Source organism: Schistocerca cancellata, chromosome 1 (assembly GCF_023864275.1).
Source record: "Schistocerca cancellata isolate TAMUIC-IGC-003103 chromosome 1, iqSchCanc2.1, whole genome shotgun sequence".
Taxonomy (NCBI): domain Eukaryota; kingdom Metazoa; phylum Arthropoda; class Insecta; order Orthoptera; family Acrididae; genus Schistocerca; species Schistocerca cancellata.
This window is the reverse complement of record NC_064626.1, coordinates 777,905,372-777,931,949: the sequence shown is the minus strand read 5'-3', so window position 1 is coordinate 777,931,949 and position 26,578 is coordinate 777,905,372. Positions and strand designations below refer to the sequence as shown.

At 37.6% G+C, this 26,578-nt stretch overlaps 1 protein-coding gene across 1 annotated transcript in view; it reads left to right on the top strand.

Annotated features, from left to right (window-relative positions):
- Positions 1–1,089: 1,089 nt before the first annotated feature.
- LOC126162267 (methyl farnesoate epoxidase-like) overlaps positions 1,090–26,578 on the top strand; it is a 143,477-nt gene continuing 117,988 nt past the window's right edge. Inside the window, exon 1 of the mRNA XM_049918665.1 lies at positions 1,090–1,223. Within this exon, the coding sequence (XP_049774622.1) occupies positions 1,139–1,223 (85 nt within the window). The 5' untranslated portion in view covers positions 1,090–1,138. The remainder of the gene's footprint in view (positions 1,224–26,578) is intronic.

Sequence of the window (26,578 nt, the reverse complement as noted above, 5' to 3'; positions counted from 1 at the left end):
AGGTTTGGAATCTAATCCAGCGCACTGGTGCAAAGACTGGACACCAGAAACTTTACACACCATTATTTGTCCTCCTCTTGCTGGCCAAATATTGGTGGTGAAAATTTTCCATCACCAGGATTCAAACCGGGTTATCTCTGAGTCAAGCACCATCTAAGAAGCATGCAATAGTGATCTCAGTTACAGACTTGGGTGAATGTTTATATACAAACAATAAATATTTTCTTTCAGACCAGTGCCCCAGAGTAATTTTTATTTGTTATGAGGAAAACAGAAATATTTAGGCATTGTTTGCTTCTGATCAAGAAATGTGCCTCATCCTGGAGACAACACTCAGTTATTGAGAATCTGCAAAAAATATTCTGTCCTTACTCATACTTGGAAATATACTTTAGTTTCACAACAAGACTAAAAGTTAATACCAGTTAACTACATCAGTAAGGAACGTAAGAATTTCAGATAGTTTTTTGTTCATTTTCTGGTACTTATTGAAATTATTCATGATATCAGAGGCATGGAAAAACTTGAAGATGAATGAATAAATAATTTTTATATGTTTGGCTTGTCATATTAGAAAACATGAATACATACTAAAAATATCCATGTTAAATGACACAAATAATATACAAAGATGTGCTGAAACTAGACATGTAATTATAAAAATTTTGATAAATAAATATTATGGAACCACTCATGTATTATAATTATTTATTATTTGACCCATCAGTCACTCTGTAATACAAAGATACCATTCACTACCAGATAACATAGTTCCTTTTAAAATGTGTCTTAGAATGTCACAGTATGTGACAGGTTGCTTGCTAACTACTTCAAAAGAAATCTGTATAGAGGAAGCACTTATTTTTAATAATTCATGGACTGTCTTATCTACTGAATGACAAATAGTTACCCCTGCATTCATGAAACTCTGATGACCTTTAAGATATGGGGTCATCTGCAAATGCTTTTCTGTTTACAGAAGAGTTCTGACAGGAATACTTACTACATATTTCCACATGACAGATATAACAAGTCAACTCAAAGAACAGTGTGTTTTTCATTACACCTCACTTGTGGAGACCTCTTATATGTTTGTTCACTCAAGAAACTAATTCAGTTCTGTTCAGAAGGAGCAGCAATGTACATAATTTACTTGGGGATAGTTATTGCATTAGCAGTTTTAATATATTTTGATACCTTCAAACCACACAGATTTCCACCAGGTATACTCTTTCACTTGTCTTCACATTGTTTTGTAGTTGATATGTGATGTGTTTCTTTTAGACAGATACAAATGTTCATTTTAGCAGAGATATGCCCAGATATAACTTTCATGAGCTCTTATATGAGTCTGTTTGTATTTTATAGAAAACTAATATTAAATGTGTGTGACATAATTGATGCCCTGCCTCAGTAAACTGTGATCGCAGTTGTTATAGTGAACAAAAACAACTGTTTGGAACACTATTTCTTTTAATATGATAATAATGACCAGTTTTGATCTGACTAGTGGATCATCTTTAGATCTGGTATGCAAAGTGTAGTTTGTCAGTAGTGATAAAAGTCCTTCTTACAAACCTTGTAGCACCAGATCTAAAGATGGTCAGCTGGTCCAATTGAAATTGGTTATCCTTAATAAAAGAAATAGTGATCCAGGTGGTGTTTCCCATTCATTATAAATACTTGTGAGTCACACAATTACATTTTACAATCACATCTCGCAATTATAATGATCTCATTATTTAGAATTCTCTCCATACATCTACAATTAAATATGGGAGCTATTACATAGAACATTAGCAGCATTAATATATTATTAGTTGACATATTATTTAAAACAAGTGGTTAGTAAAGTAACTGTTGGAAAATTTTGTATTGTTAGCCATATCAATATTGGAAGATGATCCTTGAGAAATTTCAATTTCAATTTCAGATCACCAAAATGGTTTCAATTTCTTAACAAGTTATTATACAGTCTGTTTAAAAATGAAGAAAAAAGAGAATAGTAAAATGCTAGGAAACAAAATTACATAATCAAATTAATCCCTATACACCTGAATATACCACATAGTAACTGAACAAAGTACAGCTCAACAGCCCAAGAGAAATGTTCGCAATGTAAATACATCTCTGCTCTGGTTGTTGGAACTGAAGGCTACAGTTAACTATGTTGGAATAGAAAGATGGGCACTTTTAAATTGCAAGTATAAGATTAAAATATTAACAGACTAAGTTCTTTTGTCTGAAGTGAGGCATAAGTACATAATAAAAAATTTTTACTCAGGTTTTACTTCCTGCATGTAAGAAATGCAAAACAACTGACAGTACTTTTTCTATAAACTGATAGTCCCAGGTCTTCTAAAACAGTACTTTTTATAAAAACAGCACATCCAATGTATTTTCATTTTTAAAATGACTTTAAGAAACTGAGGGACAAATTCCATGCTGAATATCACACTGTAAGGAATCTGTCATGATTCTTGAAGTTTTCCCAGTGTAAAGAGTATTCAATGATGTTTCTGGATAGCAGGTAGATGATGCTGACATCTTGACACAATATTTCAGCTGACAACCATTCAGCCACTTTCAGGCGAGAGCTTTAGACTGGAGATTAAAGTGAATGTAGCTAACTTTAACCAAAAATTGTCACAGAGATACAATCACATTGGCATGCACTGCAACATGACACCCCACTCCCCCTCTGTTGAGTTTAGTGTCCTTTTTCAAATATGGCTCCATTTATTGCGTGCAGGCACATGGGTAAAGGTAAATGTAAATGTCATGTGACTAGGGCCTCCCATTGGGTAAACCGTTTGCCAGGTGCAAGTCTTTCAATTTGACACCACTTCGGCAACTTGCCAGGTGCAAGTCTTTCAATTTGACACCACTTCGGCAACTTGCGTGTTGATGGGGATGAAATGATGATGATTAGGACAACACAACACCCTGTCCCTGAGAGGAGAAAATCTCTGACCCAGCCGGGAACTGAACCTGTGGCCCTTAGGATTGACACTGTGTCGTGCTTACCACTCAGCTACCGGCAGCAGGCACGGGTTAAGGGGATATTACAGGCACCTCTGTCAAAGTGCGATCTTGTGGAGTTAAAATTCAGATGGCAAATTAATAAAATTAATTTTCACTAGATGTGGTATTAGGCATAAAATATTTTTCTTTCACAGATATTAAGTGTCATGGCTTACCCAATCAAAAGCTGAAATCACAATTAATAAGATCTTCTGCCAAATGGATTTCAATAGATTCCTTAATAATTGATTTCCGGAAGGATCTCATAAGGGTACAGATTTCCACAGCAGAATAAACCATAGAATGTCCTGTGGAGATACAGTTGTCAACAGTGGAAGGCAAGTGTGGCAATTGCGATCAGTGCAACTTTCACGTACATGTGTGTGCAGTCTGACCACTGTAGGATCTACATCTATACTCTACAAACCATTGTGGAGTGCATGGCGGATGGTATGTCCCATTGTACCAGTTATTAAGGTTTCTTCCAGTTCCACTAATATATAGGGCACAACAAGAATGATTGTTTGAATGCTTCTATGTGTGCAGTAATTATTCTAATCTTATTCTCACAATCCCTATGTGAGCGATAGATATGGGATTGTAGTATATTTCTAGACACACCATTTAAAACCAGTTCTTGAAATATTTTTAATAGACTTTCTCAGCATAGTTTGTGTCTATCTTCAAGAGTCCTCAACTTCAGTTCCTTCAGTATCTCTGTGACATTCTCCCATGGGTTTAACAAATCTGTGACCATTTGTACTGCTCTTCTCTGTATACATTCAATATCCCCTGTTAGTCCTATTTGGTACGTGACCCATATATATGAGCAATATTCTAGATCCAATCGCACAAGTGATTTGTAGGCAATCTCCTTTGTAGACTGACTACAGTTCCACAGTATTCTTCCAATAAACTGAAATCTACCACCTGCTTTACCCTTAACTGATCCTATGTGATCATTCAATTTCATATCCCTACAGAGTGTTACATCCAGGTATTAGTATGAGTTGGGTGATTCCAACAGTGACTCATTGATATTATAGTCATAGGATACTATGTTTTTTTCATTTTGCGAAGTGCACAATTTTTCATTTCTGAACATTTAAAGCAAGTTACCAATATTTGCACCACTTTGAAATCTTATCAAGAACTGACAATGTTTATGCAGCTTCTTTCAAATACTACTTCATTATATACAACTGTATCATCTGCAGTAAGTCTGAAGTTACTATTAATATTGTCTGCAATATCATTAATATACAACATGAACAGCAAGGGTCCCAACACACTTCCCTGGAGTACACCCAAAGTTACTTCTACATCTGCCAATGACTCTCCATCCAAGATAACATGCTGTATCCTCCCTACCAAGAAGTCTTCACTTGATACCCCATACGATCGAACTTTTGACAATTGGCATAGATGTGGTGCTGACTCAAAATGATTTGCCACACTGCAGGATATTCTGTAGATCCAGCATTCCATAATCTCAGATCATCCTTTACTGCACAAGGATGAACATAAGTCTTTGTAAGTGGCTGCAAGATTACTTAAATATAATTTTTTTTTAGGATTCTAACTAATTTTGGTGAAATATTGCTGACATATAAGAGGAATGGCTGCTTGTCCTCTTGATATTATTATTGGTCAAGTTTCTTCCTCCTTGAAGCTGTACTAATGTGATGTAGAGAATATCCATTGTATTTTAACACAGATTTCCAATTCCTTTGCAAGGCCCTCTCTATCAGGCACAACATGTGCCCACTGCACCAATGTTCAAATGATGCCCATAGCTGGTCAAAAGTGATGACAATAAGATGCCTTCAAATACAGATCTGTATGTGTGGCCTTATGGTAAATGGTATGCGCCAGTGAACCTTTCACTTTCCAACTAACCAACCTAAATGTCCAGGAACGACAGACAGCCACCCTTCTCTACTTCCATCGTAAATTGAATTTTCTCATGGACTGAATTCAGGTGCTGTAAAAACTGTGACACATCCTCTTCACCATGGGACCACACTACAAAAGTATCATCAACATATCACCAGTAGACAATATTATGAAAAGGAAAGCACTCATGACTGCAGTCTCAGGCAACTCTACATTCCATCCTGGATTTTCCATTGTTTGATTATCACCAGATGACTTTTTGTTTAAGCTCTGCTGAATCACATGTCCTCTCTTTAAAGTCTACCAGAAGAGATTTGCTAAAAATATTAATTGTTAAATAAAAAGTAGATAGAGGAAAAGACATGATGAGACAGCACTGTTCTGTGAGCTCTGAACTTATTGCTAATGAGTGACCACAAATATTCATTGAGTCATAGTGACTACAGCCTCCTGATTAAAATCATCAGAGCTGTGAATACAATGTGAGCATTTTCCCACAGAAGGTCTCAGTAATGAAGCAAGATGTATAGCTAAGCCATATGTCAAAAGCTGATGTTGCTCGCAGTAGGCTGTAATGGTGCACTACTTTGCAAATTTTTGGGAGATCATATAACCTTGGTGGAACAGAACTGTGACGGCTTAATTTTTTCACAACTTCTTGCAAAAGAGAAGAAGAATTCAACAATGCTGACATTTTCTTTTCTACTCTCTGTGTGTAATCTTTATCAGTCTTCCAGTACGTTAGTTCACTCAACAAGCTATAAATATTCTTGTTGTAAATCTCATGCAGTAACAGCACAATGACATTTCCTTTGCTGCTGGAAGAGCCACCACATGAGCATATTCCTACTCCTTGCATAGTTCAATCCTTTCCATGGAGGAAATATTGCTCTTGTAATGCAGAGCTCTCATATGATGTTTCATGCCTTAGTTCTTCTTCTGCATCACTTGGAAGAGGTCTAATAGTTTCTTCAACAACACTAATCAGATCAGCTAAGGACAAGGTTTCAGGTGTAAGTGCAAGGTTCATGGCTTTCCCAAGCACTGACAATGTCATATTGTCCAAAATCTTACCTGTAAAATTGACCATTGAGCTTGAAAAAGCATGTACTTGCTGTGACATTGCTGACAGGTGTGTGAACTTTGCTGATTGCCTTGAAGCAGAATCACTATGATAACAATCTAACTTGGCCCATGTCACACTGCTGAGCCTCACCCATGAAAGGGATGGGAGATTTGATGCAATCACCATGTGCAGATAAAACAGCTGTTTTGGAATGATGTTCAGTTCATGGCAAGTAAAACGAATTCTCTCCTTCATGAGTGCTAGGCTTACCATACATGTGATAAACTTCACAGTGGTTTTGATAAAATGTGTCACTGTGGAAAACTTTATAGTGAGGCCACTGTCAAGGAACTTCAGTAAAAACACATCAAAATTAGTGATGTGCACTAGCAGTCTCTAGTTTAAAACACTCACCTGAAGATGGCTGATTGGTTGACAGCCAAAATATTGACCTCATAAAGCTGCAATTCAGAAATATCACAGAATACTTTTTATGCAGGGGAAATGTTTTCCTCTTTGCAGAGAAGATAGCATTACACTTCAAGAGGTTGTACAAGTTATGCAATAAATGAGCATGACTGTTAAAAGTTCTTTGGGTTTTTTACTGAAGTGGTGGAACAATGTCCTCAGTTAAAAGTTTGCCAGAGTGACACATTTTGTCAAGACCACTGCTATGAAGTTTATCACAAATTAGGTAAGCCTAGTGCTCATGAAGGATGTAATGATCTTTTAAATGTTACTACTTAACTTGCATTGGCCTGTGGTTCATCGATGTTGTGGATGCTGCAAATAATGAGAACATCACAAAAATTTCAAACTTGACAAATTATTTATTGACATCAGCTGACTGACAGAACTGACTTAAGTGCTAAACAACTGACAAAACTGAGCTAAGCCGAACTGAACTGCACTGGCTCAAAAAGTAAACAAAACTTGACTGACTGCCTGCGCAGCCTCGCTGCATCACTTTAAATACATTTTTAACAATCACTACCATTGTTAATTTACTCCAAAATATAACTTACAATTAAGAACAATTTAATATGAACTAATTGCTGTTACATTTGTACAAGCTATAAAATATAATGTCAAATAACATAATATTTTTATCATCAACATGCTTTTATGTGCGAAAATTAATTCACAATCTGATTTCAACAATTATTTTATTTAAGTTTAATTTTGTAATTAGTGACTGTATGGATTCTATTGCTAACATTTGTTCAAAGTATACACACCGTGCTTCACCAGATTACATAAATTAAATACACACATGTTTTCTCAAATACCAGAATTCTGTAAATTTGGGTGGTGTAACTAGCAAGAGGTAAATATCTGCGTAATTTATAAGCATCATTAATTACAATGAATTACATAAAAATGAATAATGAATGAAATTACATCACTGGACAATGATTGTTGTTTTCATTTGAATCATGATGAGGTTTTTGTGTAGTAAATTGACAAATTGCAGTTATGGTAGTTAGAGTCATTAGTTATTTATTACTTCAATTTTTTAATGATCTGATATTTAATTTGGCATATGTACATATTTTTGTTAATGACAACAATCTATTAACAATCACGATGTTGTACGTCATTCCAGAATATTCTATATGTATTTACAAAGAACGATACCTATAAAAATACCCATAAAACGCCCTATGAAGCACTGAATCATATGATAAATACACAGATTCATATAAGAAAGGTAGTATTGGACAGTTCATAATGATCTTGGGGGGGGGGGGGGGCTGTTGCATAATAAGAAGAACACTCATTTTGCACACTATGAATGAAATGCCATTTCAAAACAGCTGTTTTATCTTTACATGGAGGTTGCATCCAGTCTCCCATCCCTATTATGGGAATGGGACAATGGTGTGATCTGGGCCAAGTCAGACTGTGTCCGTAATGAGTCTGCTTCAAGACAATCTGTGAAATTCACCCACCTGTCAGCAATGTCACCAATGCTTTTTGATGCTTTGTGGTCTATTTTACGGATAAGGTTTTGAATAATGTGTTGCTGACAGTGCTTGGGAAAGGCTTGAACATCACACCTATTACTAGAACCTTATCTTTAACTAGTTTTATTTAGTGCTGTTGAAGAAGTTGTTAGATCTCTTCCCAGTGACATAGCAGGAGAAATATGGTGTGAAACGTGTCTCACACTTTAGAGATCTTTGTGTCAGAAGAATAAAATTTCCTCCATGGGAAGGGCCACACTGCACAATTAATGATAAGATCCTGACACTGTGGACCTTTCAGTGGATAAGAGAATTGCCACTGTGATGTTGCTGTATGAAATATATGACCTGTAGATTTATAGCTTGTTGAGTGAATCAATGTGCTGGGAAAACTGATAAAGGCCCAACAGGGAGAGTAAAAGAAAAATGTCAGAATTGTTGAATTCTTCTTCTCTTCTACAAGCAGTTCCAAAACGATTAAGCCATTATTGCTTGGTTCCATCAAGTTTATGTGATCTCCCAAAAATTCACAGAGAAGGTCCACAATTGCATCCTATTTTGAGCCATATCATCACTGTGACATATGACTTAGCTAGACATCTTGCTTCTTTATTGAGACCTTCTGTGGGAAAATGATTGCACTATATTCACAACTCTGGTGACTGTCAAAAGACTGAAATCACTATGACACAATGAATCAGACTTTTTACTAAGTTTTGATGTCACCTCACTCTTCACTCATGGATCCATTGTCAGTCATCAGCAGTAAGTTCAAAGTCGATATAACAATGCCATTTCACTATGCCCTTTCCTCAATCTATTTTTTTATCCAACAATGAATGTCTTCAGAAAATTGACAGTTTTGTCATGGGTACTCCTCTTACACTTCTGGTAGCCAACTTTTATTTTTGAAAACTTTGAGAAGAGGGCACTTGATTTGGCAGAGCTTAAACCAAAAGTCTTCTGGCAATATGTTGATGATACTTTTGTAGTGTGTTTTCATGGTGAAGAAGAACTGTCATGATTTTTGTAGCATCTGAATTCAACTCAAGAGAACATCCAATTTACAATGGAAATGGAGAAGGATGGCTGTTCACCATTTCTGGATGCCTTGGTCAATCAAAGTGGATGGTTCACTGGGGCATCCCATTTTCCATAAGCTCACATGTACAAGTCTGTATTTGCAGGCATTACCAACTAAGGGCATCCTTGATGCGCTGCGTACATGTGAATGATAGAGACAGCCTTGCAAAGGAGCTGAAACATCTACAAAGTGTGTTCAAAGATGTAGGAAATTCTCCATATCAGATTAGCACAGCTTTAAGGAGGAAGAGACATGACCACTCACGAGATCAAGAGGAGAAGGAGCTGTTTAAGTCTAGGGCATTCCTTCCATATTTTGGCAATATTTTATCAAAATTATTTAGAATCCTAAGAAAACATTATTTTAAAGTAATTGTCTGGCCATATATGAAAACTAGCATTCTTCTAGCTCAGATTACAGAAGGCTGAAATCTACAGAATACCTTGCTAGTGTGGCAAAGGCTACAATGATAAGACCAAACCCACAGTATTTGAAAAGTGCGCTGAACATGATCACCACACTCACTTTTCACAATCCAGTACATCAGCCACTGCTGAGCATTGTATCTCCACAGGTCATTCTATGGATTATTCTGCTATGGAAATTTTGGCCCCTACAAGATTTTCATGGTATTCAAGTCTTAAGAAATCTCTATAAATACATTTGGCAGAAGATCTTATTACTCATGATGGTGGCTTTCAGCTGAATAAGCCCTGGAACCCAACATTTTCTTTAGTATCTTCAGAAAGAAAATATTTTATGCCTAATGACATGCTTAGCAACAATTAACTTTATTAAGTGGACATCTGAATTTTAGCTCTGCAAGTCCACATTCTGACAGAGAGGCCACATGTAATATCACACATGCACCTGCACACCACAGATGGGACAATATTCAAAGAGGAACCAAAATCCACTGAAAGGGGTCGTGTAATGGCTACTATGTACATGCATCTCTGCAGCAATTTTTGGCATAACATTAATTATGTGCACTAGCAATCTCCAGTCTAAAACACTCACCTGAAGATAGCAGAAAGGTTGCAGCCTGAAATATCATGGAAAGCTGTCAACCTCATCTGGCTACAAACCCTAAAACACCAAGGAATGCCTAGAATCTGCAGGAAACTTAAGAAAATGAGGCTAAATTGCTAGACAAATAGCACAAAAATAATGTAATTGAACAGAGCTCTGAAAACATTTTAAACTTTGAAAGAATGGAAAATCCAGGATGGAATAATGACAACATTGTGAAAAGGACAGATAGCTTCTTACAATATAGAGGAGACATTGAATCACAGACAGGCACAACAAAAAGACTGCTATATATTTACGCTTTCAGCCATAAGACCTTCCTCTTTAGTATCTTGCATTAATTTGATAATATCATTATTGTAATCCCCATGGAATTGACAGACTGAATAGTGATAATGAAAGAGTCAAAATTTTTGTTGCATAATGGGTGTGCTTAAATATTTTTTATGTTGTAGTGAAAAAAAATTAGTATACTTGCTATTTTAGTAAACACAGTTTCTTCTATTTTCCCAAAAGAAGTTTATTTACTCCAAAATCACAAAGAATATTTTCATTTGGAAACCATTGCAAAAGAACAAGAGAACAAAGTACTATTGGGTCATTTGTTCTTAATAATTCAAATAAAATTTTTCCTAGTCAGTGGATTCAGAGAGGGGCTTCATTTGCATTAATGATTTTTTGTGGAGATATACTGAGACATATTAAAGAGTCAACTGTGTCCTGCAGTAAGAGATTAGATGGTTGAACAAATCTGGTAAAGATGTCAATCACTGCCAGCTATAGAGATACTTTGGTAAATCCTAAGTGCATGAAGATAGAGCAGCATGGTTAGAACAAGATAAAAGACATTTTGAACCTTTTTTGAAATCAAAACGAGTAAATTCGTTACATTTCATACAAATAAGGACACTGCAACCACTGCTGAGTTTGTTTTTAGTCATCATTTTGCAGGGAAACATGTTTATGAATATTACACCCAGCTTTATATATCTGCACAAGCTGATATGCTATAAAACACCAGACTTTTCTCCAACCTGATGTGGCAGAGAACAAAGAAGAAATAGTAGATTTTAATATTCTCACGACTCAGAGGTGGAGCACAAGCATGTACTAGAGTAGCGTGAAGAATGAAATGGTCATGCCTTTTCAGGGTGTCATCATGACACTCACATTACTTAATTAATTTAGAAGAAACATGGAAAACTTAAATCTGGATGCCTGGAAAAATGTTTAAGTTCCACTCCTCCCAAATACGAGTCAAAATAGAGAACAGCACAAACAAAATATAAATATTCCATTGTGAACATTGTAAATCAACTCAACAATGATTATTTATGATGTTTTGTTTGTGTATAAAATATTATAAATCTTAAGTCATGAAAGCAGCCTGCCCATCTACATGTTTACAGCAAACATCTTCTGTGACTTTTCTGACTTTCCCAGTGGGTCTGATGCAAATACACTTCTCGTGTTTGCTGCCAGATAATACTGTGCAAGTCCCACAATATTTCATTGAAACAACGTTTCAGCATCTTCAGGTGTTGGTGGTTGGTATCATTATAGCTGCAAGAAAGGCTGGTGATAAGCAAGTAGCATAATTGAAATTCAGGTCAGGAACAGGAATTACACATGTTCAGGAAGCTGCTCACAATTTCATGGAAGTGGCACTCATAGTGTCCCCTACAAGGAGCTGAAGAGAAGCATTCCATGCATGCACAATGGGCAATGACTGTGCTGTTGGGTGCTCCTGTGATTGAAAGATAAATTAACTCTCTGCAGTGTAATACACCAGGTCATAAATTGAAGGCCCTTTATGAAGGCTTTCACAACCGGATGACATATCTTATGGTAAACCTTCCGGGATGTAAGGTCGTGGTCCATGAAACTCTTCAGCTCCTAACGTTTCGTCCAGAGCTGCGCTGGACATCTTGCAATGTCTCATGTACAGGCAATGCTCTGCTGATTTATCAAGATGGCCCAGGGATGTATATGAATGGTGTTCAACACAACATTCTTCCACAGTGTGACATGTCTGTCCAGTATAAGATTTCAGTATAAGATTTCTCACCCTTGTGCGGGATCTCATACAGGGTGGTCAGAAATTGTCTGAAAAGCCTGTAAGGGTGTTGCAGGGTAGATTGTGATGTGAAGGGGATGAAAGAGGGGATAAAAGGGTTTTTGGAAAGTGTTGTTGTTAAGGAAGTTTTGAAGCTAACTCTGGAAATTAGTATTTGGTTTGTTGATCAGAAACAAAAAGACACATGTTCCTGAATTTTCAGAAATTAAACCCCTAAGGAGGTGGAACAGTGGCTGAAAGTCTTTTATTAAATAAATCATTATTAAATAACTACTAAAGTATTTTAAAGCTAAATCTATGAAAACTGCTATTTCACTTCTCAGTTATAAATAAAGAAATATGTGTTAGTGGACGAAAGTTTCAATGAAAATATCACCAAAAGAACTCAAAAGGCAGGATTAAAGACAACCTTCAACTCCAGCTACCAGAATTGCTTTTTGGTTAGAAGTACATTCAGAAATGACATAGCTTCTATGGCCTTAATTAGTGTGAAAAATTTATAAAGTGTTGCAGACTGTCTACAACAAGTCTTAAGCTATTAACAATCACCACGACTAACTGACTTTGTCAGAACTGCATAGAAAAAGAAACAGATGTTTGATACATTAATTTTTCAGTGGGCCTTATACATGTTTACAAACTTATTCTTGATATAATTACTACACAAACTATCATTAATGATGACAAAATAGATATTATGTTTAAATAGGTAGGCCTACAAGAATATCTGTTTGGCATGAGAAAATTCAGTGCCAGTTGTGAGACTGACATAAATAACTGTAGAACTACTTCTCTGAGTTGTCTCTTTCTTTTTTTTTAAGTTGCTTCATGAAACTGAGTTAAATCCATTGGGACACTTTAATTATCTAAAGACTGGCAGCTATGTAAAGGTCACTAATTCTTTTATTAAATTTTAATACCTTGCCTGAGCTTAGTTTGCATACACTATATACCCTGTTTGCACAGTGTGTAGATTCATGCATGAGCAATGGACATAACAACATACAAATTTGATTGCAGAAAAAAAAAATATCTGTGCAGTCTGCATGGACAAAGCAGTGGGTGCTAAACAAGTGTTATCAAAATCAATAAATTTAATAAATGAAGTATAACAAAAACAGCAGCTGAGTAGTGTAAGAGGGGGAGCAGTGCTGCCTTTCAAAGTAGCTACTTTCCTCCCACAGTATACAAATTGGTATCCAGACCTTAAGGACAAAAGTAATTTTCACATGATGTTTTATTACCAAGTAACATAGCTCAATGAAACTTGAGACATACACTGAGAGAAACCTATAGTATAGTACAGAAGGTAACTGACTGAAATATGTAATGAGATGAACAGAAATGACGTTTTTATCCAAAGACAATAATTAAACTGAAGTCAGACAGAAAGCAGTATTAAAGAAAAGGTATTGAACTAGTATTTTTGGCAGAAACTATATCAGATCCTCATTAAAAGCCTCCAATTTATCGAAACCATTCTACACCAGAATAGTGTTCCACTTTTCAGAACTTATTGAACAACAGCTCAGTTCTTCTTGCAAAAAGAATTCTCTATAAAGATAGACATTTATCATCTAATAAATGAAGTCCTAGCATTGCTAAATAACAAAATTTATTCTGTGTTAGCTCAACAAGGATATTGAGTTTGTAGATCATAAAATGATATTTGAAAAACAAAATTTTACATTATTAAAATTGGTACTGACATCTTCTTAGGTAAAATATTCTGAGGTTAAAATAGTCCCCCATTCAGATCTCCAGGTGGGGGCTACTCAGGATGATGTCGTCATCAGGAGTAACAAAACTGGTGTTCTACAGATCACTGTGTGTAATGTTAGATCCTTTAATTGGGCACATAGGTTAAAAAAATTTTAAAAGAGAAATGGATAGGTTGAAGTTAGATATTGTGGGAATTAATGAAGTTCAGTCCTCCTCAGGGGACACCGCCTTAACGTAGCATGACTATTCCTATGACTTGTTCCTCTATGCCGTCTTATGTGCTTGAGACATGTCTATTGGTGCTCTGCCTGTCCCCAAAATCAGTTTGTTGCAATTTGAGAATGTGTCCTTCTTCTTACAAAAAACAAAGTGCTGGTTTCCACACCTCATTAAGGTTGTAACTGAAGTAATGTTTGTCCGATTGGTCTCTTACTTGAATCTTGATGGCTTCTTTAATCACTCAGTACCAGAATTTTGATATCTATGCCAGAATGTCAGTGTGATAATAATCCAGTGCATATACTCCCGATAGTTACTGCTCTGTGGCAGACAGTTTGTCAGATTTATTGGCCAGAAACAAGTCTTGACAACCTCTAACTTGTTAAAGCATCTCTTTATGTTGACATATTTCTTTTTGGCAGCATTTACTGTGAGCAGAGAGAATGAATTCCTTACATATCTCAGTTTCATACATACAAACATCAATTTTACCCTGGAAGTTGAAATGATTAGAATGCTCTTCTTTCTGAATGACCTGTTAAAAAGAAGAGCATATGGTACAATGAGCCACACTGTATACTGCAAGAAGACACATACCGATTTGGCACACAAAGCATTGGTACATAGGGCGACATACCCTTTCAGAAACAGTATCATCCAAAAACTAGAAAATCTGGAGACAGTTCCTCATAAGAAAGGGTACACAGAGTGGCAGCTCCAGTGAGATCTATAACCTACACTGACAATACAACCAGCAAAAACAAAACAGGAACTGAGGAGTATGTAGCTATTGCATTTACTTCCTACAGTGGTGCATTATGTAGGAACATAGGATGCACAGACAGGAAATGCCATGTAAAGACGGTTTTATGCCTACATGCTAAAACTTGTGCTCTCACCTTCATAGCTGAGGTGACTAACAAGTGCCTATGAGGTGGTGCTCGACTCAGAGATATGTCAGTTAGAATCCTGGTGGTGGATGAAACTTTCACTACCAATTTTTGGCCAGAAAGAGGAGGAAAGGTGGTAGCATTAGGATCCTGATCATCAGCCTTTGTGCCAACATCCTGGATTAAATTTCAAACCTTTCTACAGTCTCTTGAAATAAGGAAATGTGGCACTGTTGATAGTGATCCATCTGTCAGATGGGGACATTAAGCCTGGTTGCCTCCTTGGTGTTATTTAAGAGAAACAAACTTAACGTTATACTACACATGTACCCATTACACTAACCTACACTCCACAAATACACATCACCACCCTTTCACTTATACAGAAGAAAAGTGGCCATATGCATGCAGGAAGAACATCTTTTCTGTTAGGTGAATCCATCCTATGGGATTTCCCTGCCAATAATGCCATAAAACTTTTACATTTACATGTACATCGCTTGGCAGTGTCTAACAAATCAACTGGTAATGTGACATGTCATACTTCGCCAGATGGTGGGAACTGTTAAAGATCACTTCCATGAAAATCAGCAATTGACCCAAGTACTACTGCCTAACAAGTTTGCCAGTGCAGAGCACTGTCTATGGAATGGAATGGATTACAGCCACACTAAGATTCTGGCAAATACACTCCTGGAAATTGAAATAAGAACACCGTGAATTCATTGTCCCAGGAAGGGGAAACTTTATTGACACATTCCTGGGGTCAGATACATTACATGATCACACTGACAGAACCACAGGCACATAGACACAGGCAACAGAGCATGCACAATGTCGGCACTAGTACAGTGTATATCCACCTTTCGCAGCAATGCAGGCTGCTATTCTCCCATGGAGACGATCGTAGAGATGCTGGATGTAGTCCTGTGGAACGGCTTGCCATGCCATTTCCACCTGGCGCCTCAGTTGGACCAGCGTTCGTGCTGGACGTGCAGACCGCGTGAGACGACGCTTCATCCAGTCCCAAACATGCTCAATGGGGGACAGATCCGGAGATCTTGCTGGCCAGGGTAGTTGACTTACACCTTCTAGAGCACGTTGGGTGGCACGGGATACATGCGGACGTGCATTGTCCTGTTGGAACAGCAAGTTCCCTTGCCGGTCTAGGAATGGTAGAACGATGGGTTCAATGACGGTTTGGATGTACCGTGCACTATTCAGTGTCCCCTCGACGATCACCAGTGGTGTACGGCCAGTGTAGGAGATCGCTCCCCACACCATGATGCCGGGTGTTGGCCCTGTGTGCCTCGGTCGTATGCAGTCCTGATTGTGGCGCTCACCTGCACGGTGCCAAACACGCATACGACCATCATTGGCACCAAGGCAGAAGCGACTCTCATCGCTGAAGACAACACGTCTCCATTCGTCCCTCCATTCATGCCTGTCGTGACACCACTGGAGTAGGGCTGCACGATGTTGGGGTGTGAGCGGAAGACGGCCTAACGGTGTGCGGGACCGTAGCCCAGCTTCATGGAGACGGTTGCGAATGGTCCTCGCCGATACCCCAGGAGCAACAGTGTCCCTAATTTGCTGGGAAGTGGCGGTGTGGTCCCCTACGGCACTGCGTAGGATCCTACGGTCTTGGCGTGCATCCGTGCGTCGCTGCGGTCCGGTCCCAGGTCGACGGGCACGTGCACCTTCCGCCAACCACTGGCGACAACATCGATGTACTGTGGAGACCTCACGCCTCACGTGTTGAGCAATTCGGCGGTACGTCCACCCGGCCTCCCGCATGCCCACTATACGCCCTCGCTCAAAGTCCGTCAACTGCACATACGGTTCACGTCCACGCTGTCGCGGCATGCTACCAGTGTTAAAGACTGCGGTGGAGCTCCGTATGCCACGGCGAACTGGCTGACACTGACGGCGGCGGTGCACAAATGCTGCGCAGCTAGCGCCATTCGACGGCCAACACCGCGGTTCCTGGTGTGTCCGCTGTGCCGTGCGTGTGATCATTGCTTGTACAGCCCTCTCGCACTGTCCGGAGCAAGTATGGTGGGTCTGACACACCAGTGTCAATGTGTTCTTTTTTCCATTTCCAGGAGTGTATGTCAAAATGCTGAGATTTAGTCATTAAAGAATCCACAGAGACTCAAGTAGGGGACTGGCTGATTGATTGTGACTGTGGCTGCAACTTTAGTAAGCCATGGGAACCTGCACTTTATTTTATTAAGAAGAAGAAGGAAGTATCCTGCAGTTACAACTTCACTGATTTTTGGGGCAGATAGAGTACCAGTGGACATGTCTTGAGCATGTGTCCCAGAGTGGAAACTGAGGACAGAGCAGAGTCAGAGCGATCATAGGGAAAGACACATGCTGCATGCTAGCACCAAGGCAGTCAGTCAATTGGTGCAGCAGATGATGGCAACATGCTCTTTTGCTGAAATAATGTTCTAAATCTAAATCTACATCCACACTTTGCAAATTACCATGAAGTGCATGGCAGAGGGTACATCTCATTGTACCAATTATTAAGATTTCTTCCTGCTCCACTCACATACAGAGTGTGGTAAGAATAATTGTTTGAATGCCTCTGTGCATGCAGTAATTATTCTACGTTCTCATTCTATCTTACTCTCATGACCCCTATGTGAGTAAAACATAGGGTAGTGTAGTATATTCCTACCATTTAAAGTCAGTTCTTCAAACTTTGTTAATAGGCTTTCTTGGGATAGTTTTCGTCTATATTCAAGAGTCCTCGAGTTCAGTTCCTTCAGTATCTCTGTGGCATTCTCCAATGGATTAAATAAACCTGTGACCATTTGTGCTGCCCTCCTCTGTATATTTTCAATATCCCCTGTTATTCCTATTAGGTACATGTCCTACACACTTGAACAATATTCTAGAATCAGTCACATGAGTGATTTGTAAGCAGCCTTCTTTATAGACTGACTGCACTTCTCCAGTATTTTACCAATAAACTGAAGCCTACTACCTACTTTACCCATGACTGAGACTATGTGATCATTCCATTTCATATCTTTACAAGTATTAGTTTGAGTTGGCTGATTTCAACAGTGACTCATTGATATTATACTAATAGATTACTATATTTTTTCCTTTTATGAAGTGCACAATTTTACATTTCTGAACATTTAAAGCAAATTACCAATCTTTGCACCACTTTGAAACCTTATCAAGATCTGACTGAATGTTTATGCGCTTCTTTCAAATACTACTTCATTATAGACAACTGTATCATCTGCAGAAAGCCTGATGTTACTATTAATATTGTCTCCAAGGTCATTAATATACAACATGAACAGAAAGGGTCCCAACACTCTTCCCTGGAATACACCCAAAGTTACTTCTACATCTGATGGTGGCTCTCTATCCAAGATAACATGCTATGTCTTTTCTACCAAAATTTCACTTGACACCCCATATGATTGAACCTTTGACAATAAGCATAGATGTGGTACTGAGTCAAATGTTTCTTGCAAATCAAGAAATACTGCATCTATCTGATTGCCTTCATCTATAGCTTTCAGTATGTCATGTGGGAAAAGTGCAAGTTGGGTTTCACATGATCGATGTTTTTGGAATTCATGCTGGCTGGCATTGAGGAGGTCATTATGTTCAAGATGTCTCATTATGTTCGAGCTCAGAATATGTTCTAAGATTCTACAACTAGTTGATGCCAAGGATATTGGGTGGTAGTTTTGTGGATCACTTCTACTACCCTTCTTGTAGATGGGTATTTGTGGATCACTTCTACTACCCTTCTTGTAGATGGGTATGATCTGTGCTTTTTTCCAAGAACTGGGTACTATTTTTTATGTAATTAATCTATGAGAGATTGCAGTTAGAAGAGGGGCTAACTCAGCAGCAAATTCAGAATAGAATCTGACAGGGATTCCATAAGGACCTGGAGCTTTGTTCAGTTTTAACAGTTTCCACTGTTTCTCAACACCACTGACACTAATACTTATTTCATTCATCTCTTCAGTGGTATGGGAATTAAACTGTGGCAGTTCTCCCGGGTTTTTCTTCGCAAAGGAACATTTGAAAACTGAGTTGGATACTAAAATCTGGCTGTATGGCCATGAATTGTTTTGTTATACAACAAGGTATCTCACAGGATTCAATTGTGGGACTATTCCTGTTCTTGACAGTACTAGGTCTACTCCTGTTCTTCATTGACACAACTCGCCTATCAGAAAACATAAAACACTACTAAAATCTGCAATTCATGCTGATGATACATATACGCATATCAGTAGTCCAATCTCAGTCACACCAGAAACATCCAAGATGATTGATGAATGGTATTCTTGAGCACAAGATGAATCAGTAGCAGTTTCAGATGGAAGTTGCTCTGAGTGCTGCAAAGTGACTGGAAGCTGCTGTAAATGTGTGTGTTGGGTCACCTAAAGAAAGTGACATACCAGATATACCAAAGATATTTCAAGTACTACCTTGTTCTATGGATACTGTCTCCTATACAGGTAGCACAGGATCTATTATCACTTGTCCACTTGTCAATGATATGTCTTGGAACCATGTACAGGAGTGGAAGGGATAGGTGATTACTCAGGGCTCTAACCAAAAAGACTGAGATGCTGTCTCCTACCAAAACTGCAAATGTGTCAGTGAAACAAGCTTCACCATTTGGAAAACTTGCTGTGTTCTGTATAAGGGGGTAGCAAGTACAAAAAGCTAGAGTTCCTTAATCCTTAAAAGTCTGAATGTATGATGGATAATGATACCCCTTAGGGAAATGGCAGCAAAATAGTGAAAGGACCACCTCCTACACTCATATATGTCTTGGACCACATTCATTATGCTGAAGAGGCTGTTGTGGCAGCTACTGGGGGAACAACATGTAACCAGTTGCAAATTGTAGTCTGTATTGGAATAAACAAAGCCTGTCACCTGGGTTTTGAGGTCATACTTGGTTCATTTCAGTGAATAGCTAAGAAGGTGAAGAAGATCAGCATAGCTCATGGAGTTTCAAATGAAGCTAACAATCAGTAGTGTCATCCCTAGAACTGATTTTGGCCCTCCAACACTAAGCTGAGTAGAAGGCTTGAACCAAAAATTTGAGGGTTCTGTGACAAGATTATGCTGTGACATATGGTTGAGAACTATAGGGTACCCTAAATGTGTCAGAACATACTACACATCAGAGACTTCTTCCCAGTTGATTGCTTGTGTGTGGAATGCACACAAGGTTTTTTTAGCTTAGGTAACTCTCCATCCAATATGGATAATGATAGCTATTGGAGACCTCAAAGTATCAGTATAAGACTTAAAAAAAAGTTCACATAATACTAAATATAGAAACTCAAAAATCTCAAAACTGATAATAGAGAAATTTCTGGAGTAAATTTAAGTGTGTAACAAAAAGAAAAGTTAATAGGAAATAAAAATTCGTTAGGATAAGTGATAGGGGTGACAAGATGTCATGCAAAATATTATGAAACGTCTTCTCTGAAAACTACTTAGAACATATGGTTTGGAAGCTCATTTGTGATGTAATTTATTAGATTTAATGGAATCAAATAAACCTGACATTTTTGAGGATGTCAATAGTACAAAGGGCAACTAAAACAATTTCAAATTGAAAGTTCAGCAAACTCGATAGCAAGGTAGTCACACTATGTTTCAGGGAAGACCCTTGAATTTTTAGCTCTGGGCAGGGTCATGTAGAGGAACTGTGGCTAAAGTTTAGAAAAAACAGCTAATTTAGTAGAAAATAAGTCTAGTTCTTACTTTAAAAACTTCAGCCGTAGGAAAAGTTTTCTATCCTCAATCCCCAAACAGTGTGTGATGAGGGTGATTGTCCACAATACATAGTTTCTGTAAAGGAACTGCAAAAGAGACCAGTGTAACAAAAAGAACAGGGCTATAGGTACAGAGATCCTGAATGAAATATGCAGCTCTCAATGGGATGATGGGTGAAGCCTTCAACAACTACTGTACCAGAATCTTATTGAAAGCTTGATCATATGACAAGGCTATCAGTGGCACCAAAGTTAGTGTCCAGGCATAAATGAATGACATATGAATTGCAAGTTTTTCTTTTCAAAGGAGGATCCAGGTATATTGCCTTAATTGGATACTCATGTCACTGCAGATATGAGTGCAAGACAAGTAGTAGTATAAGTGGCATTGGGGAGCAGATAAAATTGTCAAAATTGATCAAGAACCCAGAACCTGGTTTTATCTGTATCAGATTATACACAGAATTTGTGGCTGAGTTTCCCTCTTTTAACTATAATGTATGGTGTGATTACAGTTAAAGTTCCAGTTTTGAAATGCTGTAAAAATGAACTTCTCCTCAGAATGACATCAAATTTAAGTAGAATATTATCAGAGAAGGGGGAAACACCATCGGAAAAAATAACAAAAATTTTACTACTAGATGGTACTCTAAGCAAAATAAAAGACATGGGTTACACAGCTGTTTGTCAGTTTGCTTCGGAGATGCTTGGTGTGTTGGTGTGACTGTCTCAATGCAGGATCACACACTGCTGTTAAAGCTCTTTTACAAGAATGGTGACTGTGTGCCTGTAGCTCTGCAGAAGTTCTGGACATTCAAGGGTATGAAAACAGACACTGGTCCAATGTCTGCCATGGGTCTGGGGAAAATGATTACAAATTTTGAAAAGACGGGTTTTTTGAAGTGCAGTGTGACAGAGGAAGAAAAACAATCGATCTGTTGTCAGTAGAAGATGTGGTCACAGCATTGCAGGAGGGGTTGAGTGGTGGTGTGCAAACATGCAGTGTATGCGGAATTGCCTGAACATTGAATATGCCTGTGAGTACAGTGCATAGAGTTCTATGAAACATATTGTATTACTACCCATACAAAATGACCAATGTTCAGGAATTGATTCATGCTGACCTGCCAGTAACAAAAACATTTGATACAGAATTTCTTACTCATGTGGAAGTGAACAATGAATGGCCATGAATCATTCTGTGGACAGATAAATCCCATTTCTAATTCCAAGGACAATTCAGCACACAGAATTGCTAAACACAGTCAATGGAAAATCCACTTGGATTTCAACTGGTACCACTTCATTTTGCAAGGGTGATAGTGCGATGGCATCATTTATCTTAGGGCCATATTTTCCCCCAAAGATGGGAGAAATGATACAAGAGTCTTCTGTGCACCAATATCATTCCAGCCCTTCAACAGCATGGACATATGGGCAGGATCAGTTTCATGCAAGATGGGGCTCTTCTGCTCATTTTACAGCCAGTGAAGCACTGTTGAGACATTTTGGAAATACTTAAATTGTCAGCCACCATTTCCCTATGCCTGACCATCCACATCACCTAATCTTAAACCGTATCACTTCTGCCTGGGTGGTTAACTGAAAGATGCTGTGTTCAGTACTCTGATTAAATCAGAGAAGGGGGAAACACTATGGGAAAAAATAACAAAAGCTGAACTGAAGGCTCTGAGTGTGCAGCACATTCAGAAAATGACCTACAAGTTACTCCAGTCTGTTGTGGGATGTGCTGTCTCTTGATTTCAACTTGTGGCAGAAAATAGTGGATAGAATACTGATCATAATATTAATGACAGTAATAATAATAATAATAATAATAATAATAAGAAGAAGAAGAAGAAGGCTAAGAAAAGGCAATATATACAGTGAGGCGGAAGGATTCATGATTGCAATACAGGATCAAACAATAAACACCAGATATTACAGCAAGCATATTATTAAAGATCCCAATACCATAAAAGATAAATGCAGGCTTTGCAAACAACAAATAGAAACAGTAGATCACATCACAAGTGGGTGTACAATACTAGCAAATACAGAATACACCAGAAGACATGACAATGTAGCAAAAACAGTACATCAACAGCTTGCCTTACAACATAAACTTATAAAACAACACATTCCCACATACAAGTATGCACCACAAAATGTACTGGAGAATGATGAATACAAATTATACTGGAACAGAACCATTATAACAGATAAAACAACACCACATAACAAACCTGACATCATACTCACCAATTAAAGAAGAAATTAACACAACTAATTGAAATATCCATAACCAATACAACAAATATACAAAAGAAAACAGGAGAAAAAATTGAAAAATACATCCAACTGGCTGAGGAAGTCAAGGACATGTGGCATCAGGATAAAGTTGACATTATACCGATTATACTATCAACTACAGGAGTCATACCACACAATATCCACCAGTACATCAACGCAATACATCCAAACGTATATATACAACTACAGAAATCCGTAATTATTGATACGTGTTCAATAACCCGAAAGTTCCTAAATACAGTGTAACATATACCATACAGTTAAAAGGAAGTCACGCTTGATGAAGGTCCGCATCACTTTCCATTTTTAACCAGACCTAAGGTCTGAGAAAAATAGAAATAGAAATAATAATAATAATAATAAATCCTGTGGAGGCCCGGTAAAAGAATAGGCCTCCGGTATGTTCTGCCAGTCATAAAAGGCGACAAAAAGAACAAACCACTAATAGGGCTAACCGCCCTTTTAGTGTGACTAGTTAGTTCAGGACAGAACTAATGAAGCCTCGGAGAAGCGCTGTCATGGTCGGGGATGACACTTGAACCCTATGCCCGTCCACAATGGTAACGACACTGCTAGCCACACGGAAAATGATTTAAATCCAAATAGAGGTGTTTTTCAGGATATGCTTCCTGCAACCACTCTAGAAGGAAAACAAGGACAGAGGATGAGATGGTCAGATGAAGTTAACCGACACCTCGTGTTCTGTTATTACCAAGCAACAAACTTAGGAACCAACACAACTGGATACAGATCACAAGTATACACAACATTTATTACCAGATACCCAGAATTAAAATTTTTAACAGAACAACGACTAGCTGATAAGATCCGTGTAATAATCAAAAATAGCAGGATACCCCAGTCAGAATTAGAAAACATCAAACAACAAGTACAACAAATACTGGAACAAAATAATGTGCAATCAGAAGAAGAAGAAAATACGGTAATGGACTCAAACATCCCAGAGCAAACAAACAAAGAACAACACGCATCAATTAAACAATCAGAGGAAAACGAAATCTTAAGACAGCCACCAGAACAAGCACAAATATAACACGAAGTGACACACATGTTAGATATAGAAGAAAAATTTCAGCTGACATATACAGAATACAAAGACACAAATACAGACATTAGACCATTCTTGCATAGACCCCCAAATAACCCACAAGTCGAAACAACAATAACAACTATCAACACAATCATACACAACAAAATAAATGAAAATATAACTATGGAAGAGTTACAACTACTGGTTTATATAGGAGCACTCACTACACTAAATATAGACACTAGGCAGAGACCAGAACCAACCAACATACAGAAGAAACCCACAAAACCAGCATGGCAACACAGGCTACAGATCAGATTAGAAAAACTGAGAAAAGACATCGGACAGCTAACACAATTTATAAGATATGAAATATCAGACAAAAAACGAAAAATGTTAGGTAAAATCTCACAACAAGAAGCAATAGAGCAATTAGATGAAAAGAAGCAGAAATTACAAGCATTGGCCAAACAACTTAGAAGATACAAAAAAGTGAAAATAGAAGGAAACAAAACCAAACATTCAACACAAACCAAAAGAAATTTTATCAGACAATAGATAACACACACATTAAAATAGACAATCCACCAAACATAACAGACATGGAACACTTCTGGAGCAACATATGGTCAAACCTGGTGCAACATAACAGACATGCATGGTGGATACAAGCAGAAACAGACACATACAAGATGATACCACAAATGCCTGAAGTGATAATTTTGCAACATGTAGTCACTCGAGCAATTAATTCTATGCACAATTGGAAAACCCCTGGAAAAGATAAAATAGCAAATTTCTGGCTAAAGAAGTTCACCTCAACACATTCACAGCTAACTAAATTATTTAACAGTTACATTACAGACCCATACACATTCCCTGATACATTTACACAAGGAATAACTTATCTGAAACCTAAAGATCAAGCAGACACAACAAACCCTGCAATATATTGCCCCATAACATGCCTACCAACAATATACAAAATGTTAACTTCAGTCATTACACAGAAATTAATGACACATACAACACAGAAAAAAATTATAAATGAAGAACAAAAAGGCTGCTGCAAAGGAGCACGAGGGTGTAGAGAGCAACTGATAATAGATGCAGAGGTGACATATCAAGCTAAAACTAAACAAAGGTCACTACACTATGCATACATTGATTACCAAAAAGCTTTTGATAGTGTACCCCACTCATGGTTACTACAGATATTGGAAATATACAAAGTAGATCCTAAATTGATACAGTTCCTAAACATAGTAATGAAAAATTGGAAAACCACACTTAATATTCAAACAAATTCAAATAATATCACATCACAGCCAGTACAGAGTAAGCGTGGAATATACCAAGGAGACTCATTAAGTCCTTTCTGGTTCTGCCTTGCTCTGAACCCACTATCCAACATGATAAATAATACAAATTATGGATATAATATTACTGGAACATACCAACACAAAATCACACATTTGCTATACATGGATGATCTAAAACTACTGGCAGCAACAAATAAACAACTCAACCAATTACTACAGATAACAGAAGTATTCAGCAATCATATAAATATGGCTTTCAGAACAGACAAATGTAAGAAAAATAGCATAGTCAAGGGAAAACACACTAAACAAGAAGATTACTTATTGGATAACCACAGTGACTGCATAGAAGCGATGGAAAAAATAGATGCTTATAAATATATAGGATACAGGCAAAAAATAGGAATAGATAATACAAATATTAAATAAGAACTAAAAGAAAAATATAGACAAAGACTAACAAAAATACGGAAAACAGAATTGACAGCAAGAAACAAGACAAAAGCTATAAATACATATGCTATACCAATATTGACCTATTCATTTGGAGTAGTGAAATGGAATAACACAGAACTAGAAGCACTCAATACACTTACATGATCACAATGCCACAAATATAGAATACATCACATACATTCAGCAACAGAAAGATTCACATTAAGCAGAAAGGAAGGAGGAAGGGGATTTATTGACATAAAAAACCTACATTATGGACAGGTAGACAATTTAAGAAAATTCTTTATAGAACGAGCAGAAACTAGCAAAATACACAAAGCAATCACTCATATAAATACATCGGCTACACCACTGCAATTTCATAACCACTTCTACAACCCTTTAGATCACATAACATCAACAGATACAAACAAAGTAAATTGGAAAAAGAAAACACTATCTGTATCAACTGTATCAACTAACACAGCCACACATCGATCAAGATGCATCCAACACATGGCTAAGAAAAGGCAATATATACAGTGAGATGGAAGGATTCATGATTGCAATACAGGATCAAACAATAAACACCAGATATTACAGCAAGCATATTATTAAAGATCCCAATACCACAACAGATAAATGCAGACTTTGCAAACAACAAATAGAAACAGTAGATCACATCACAAGT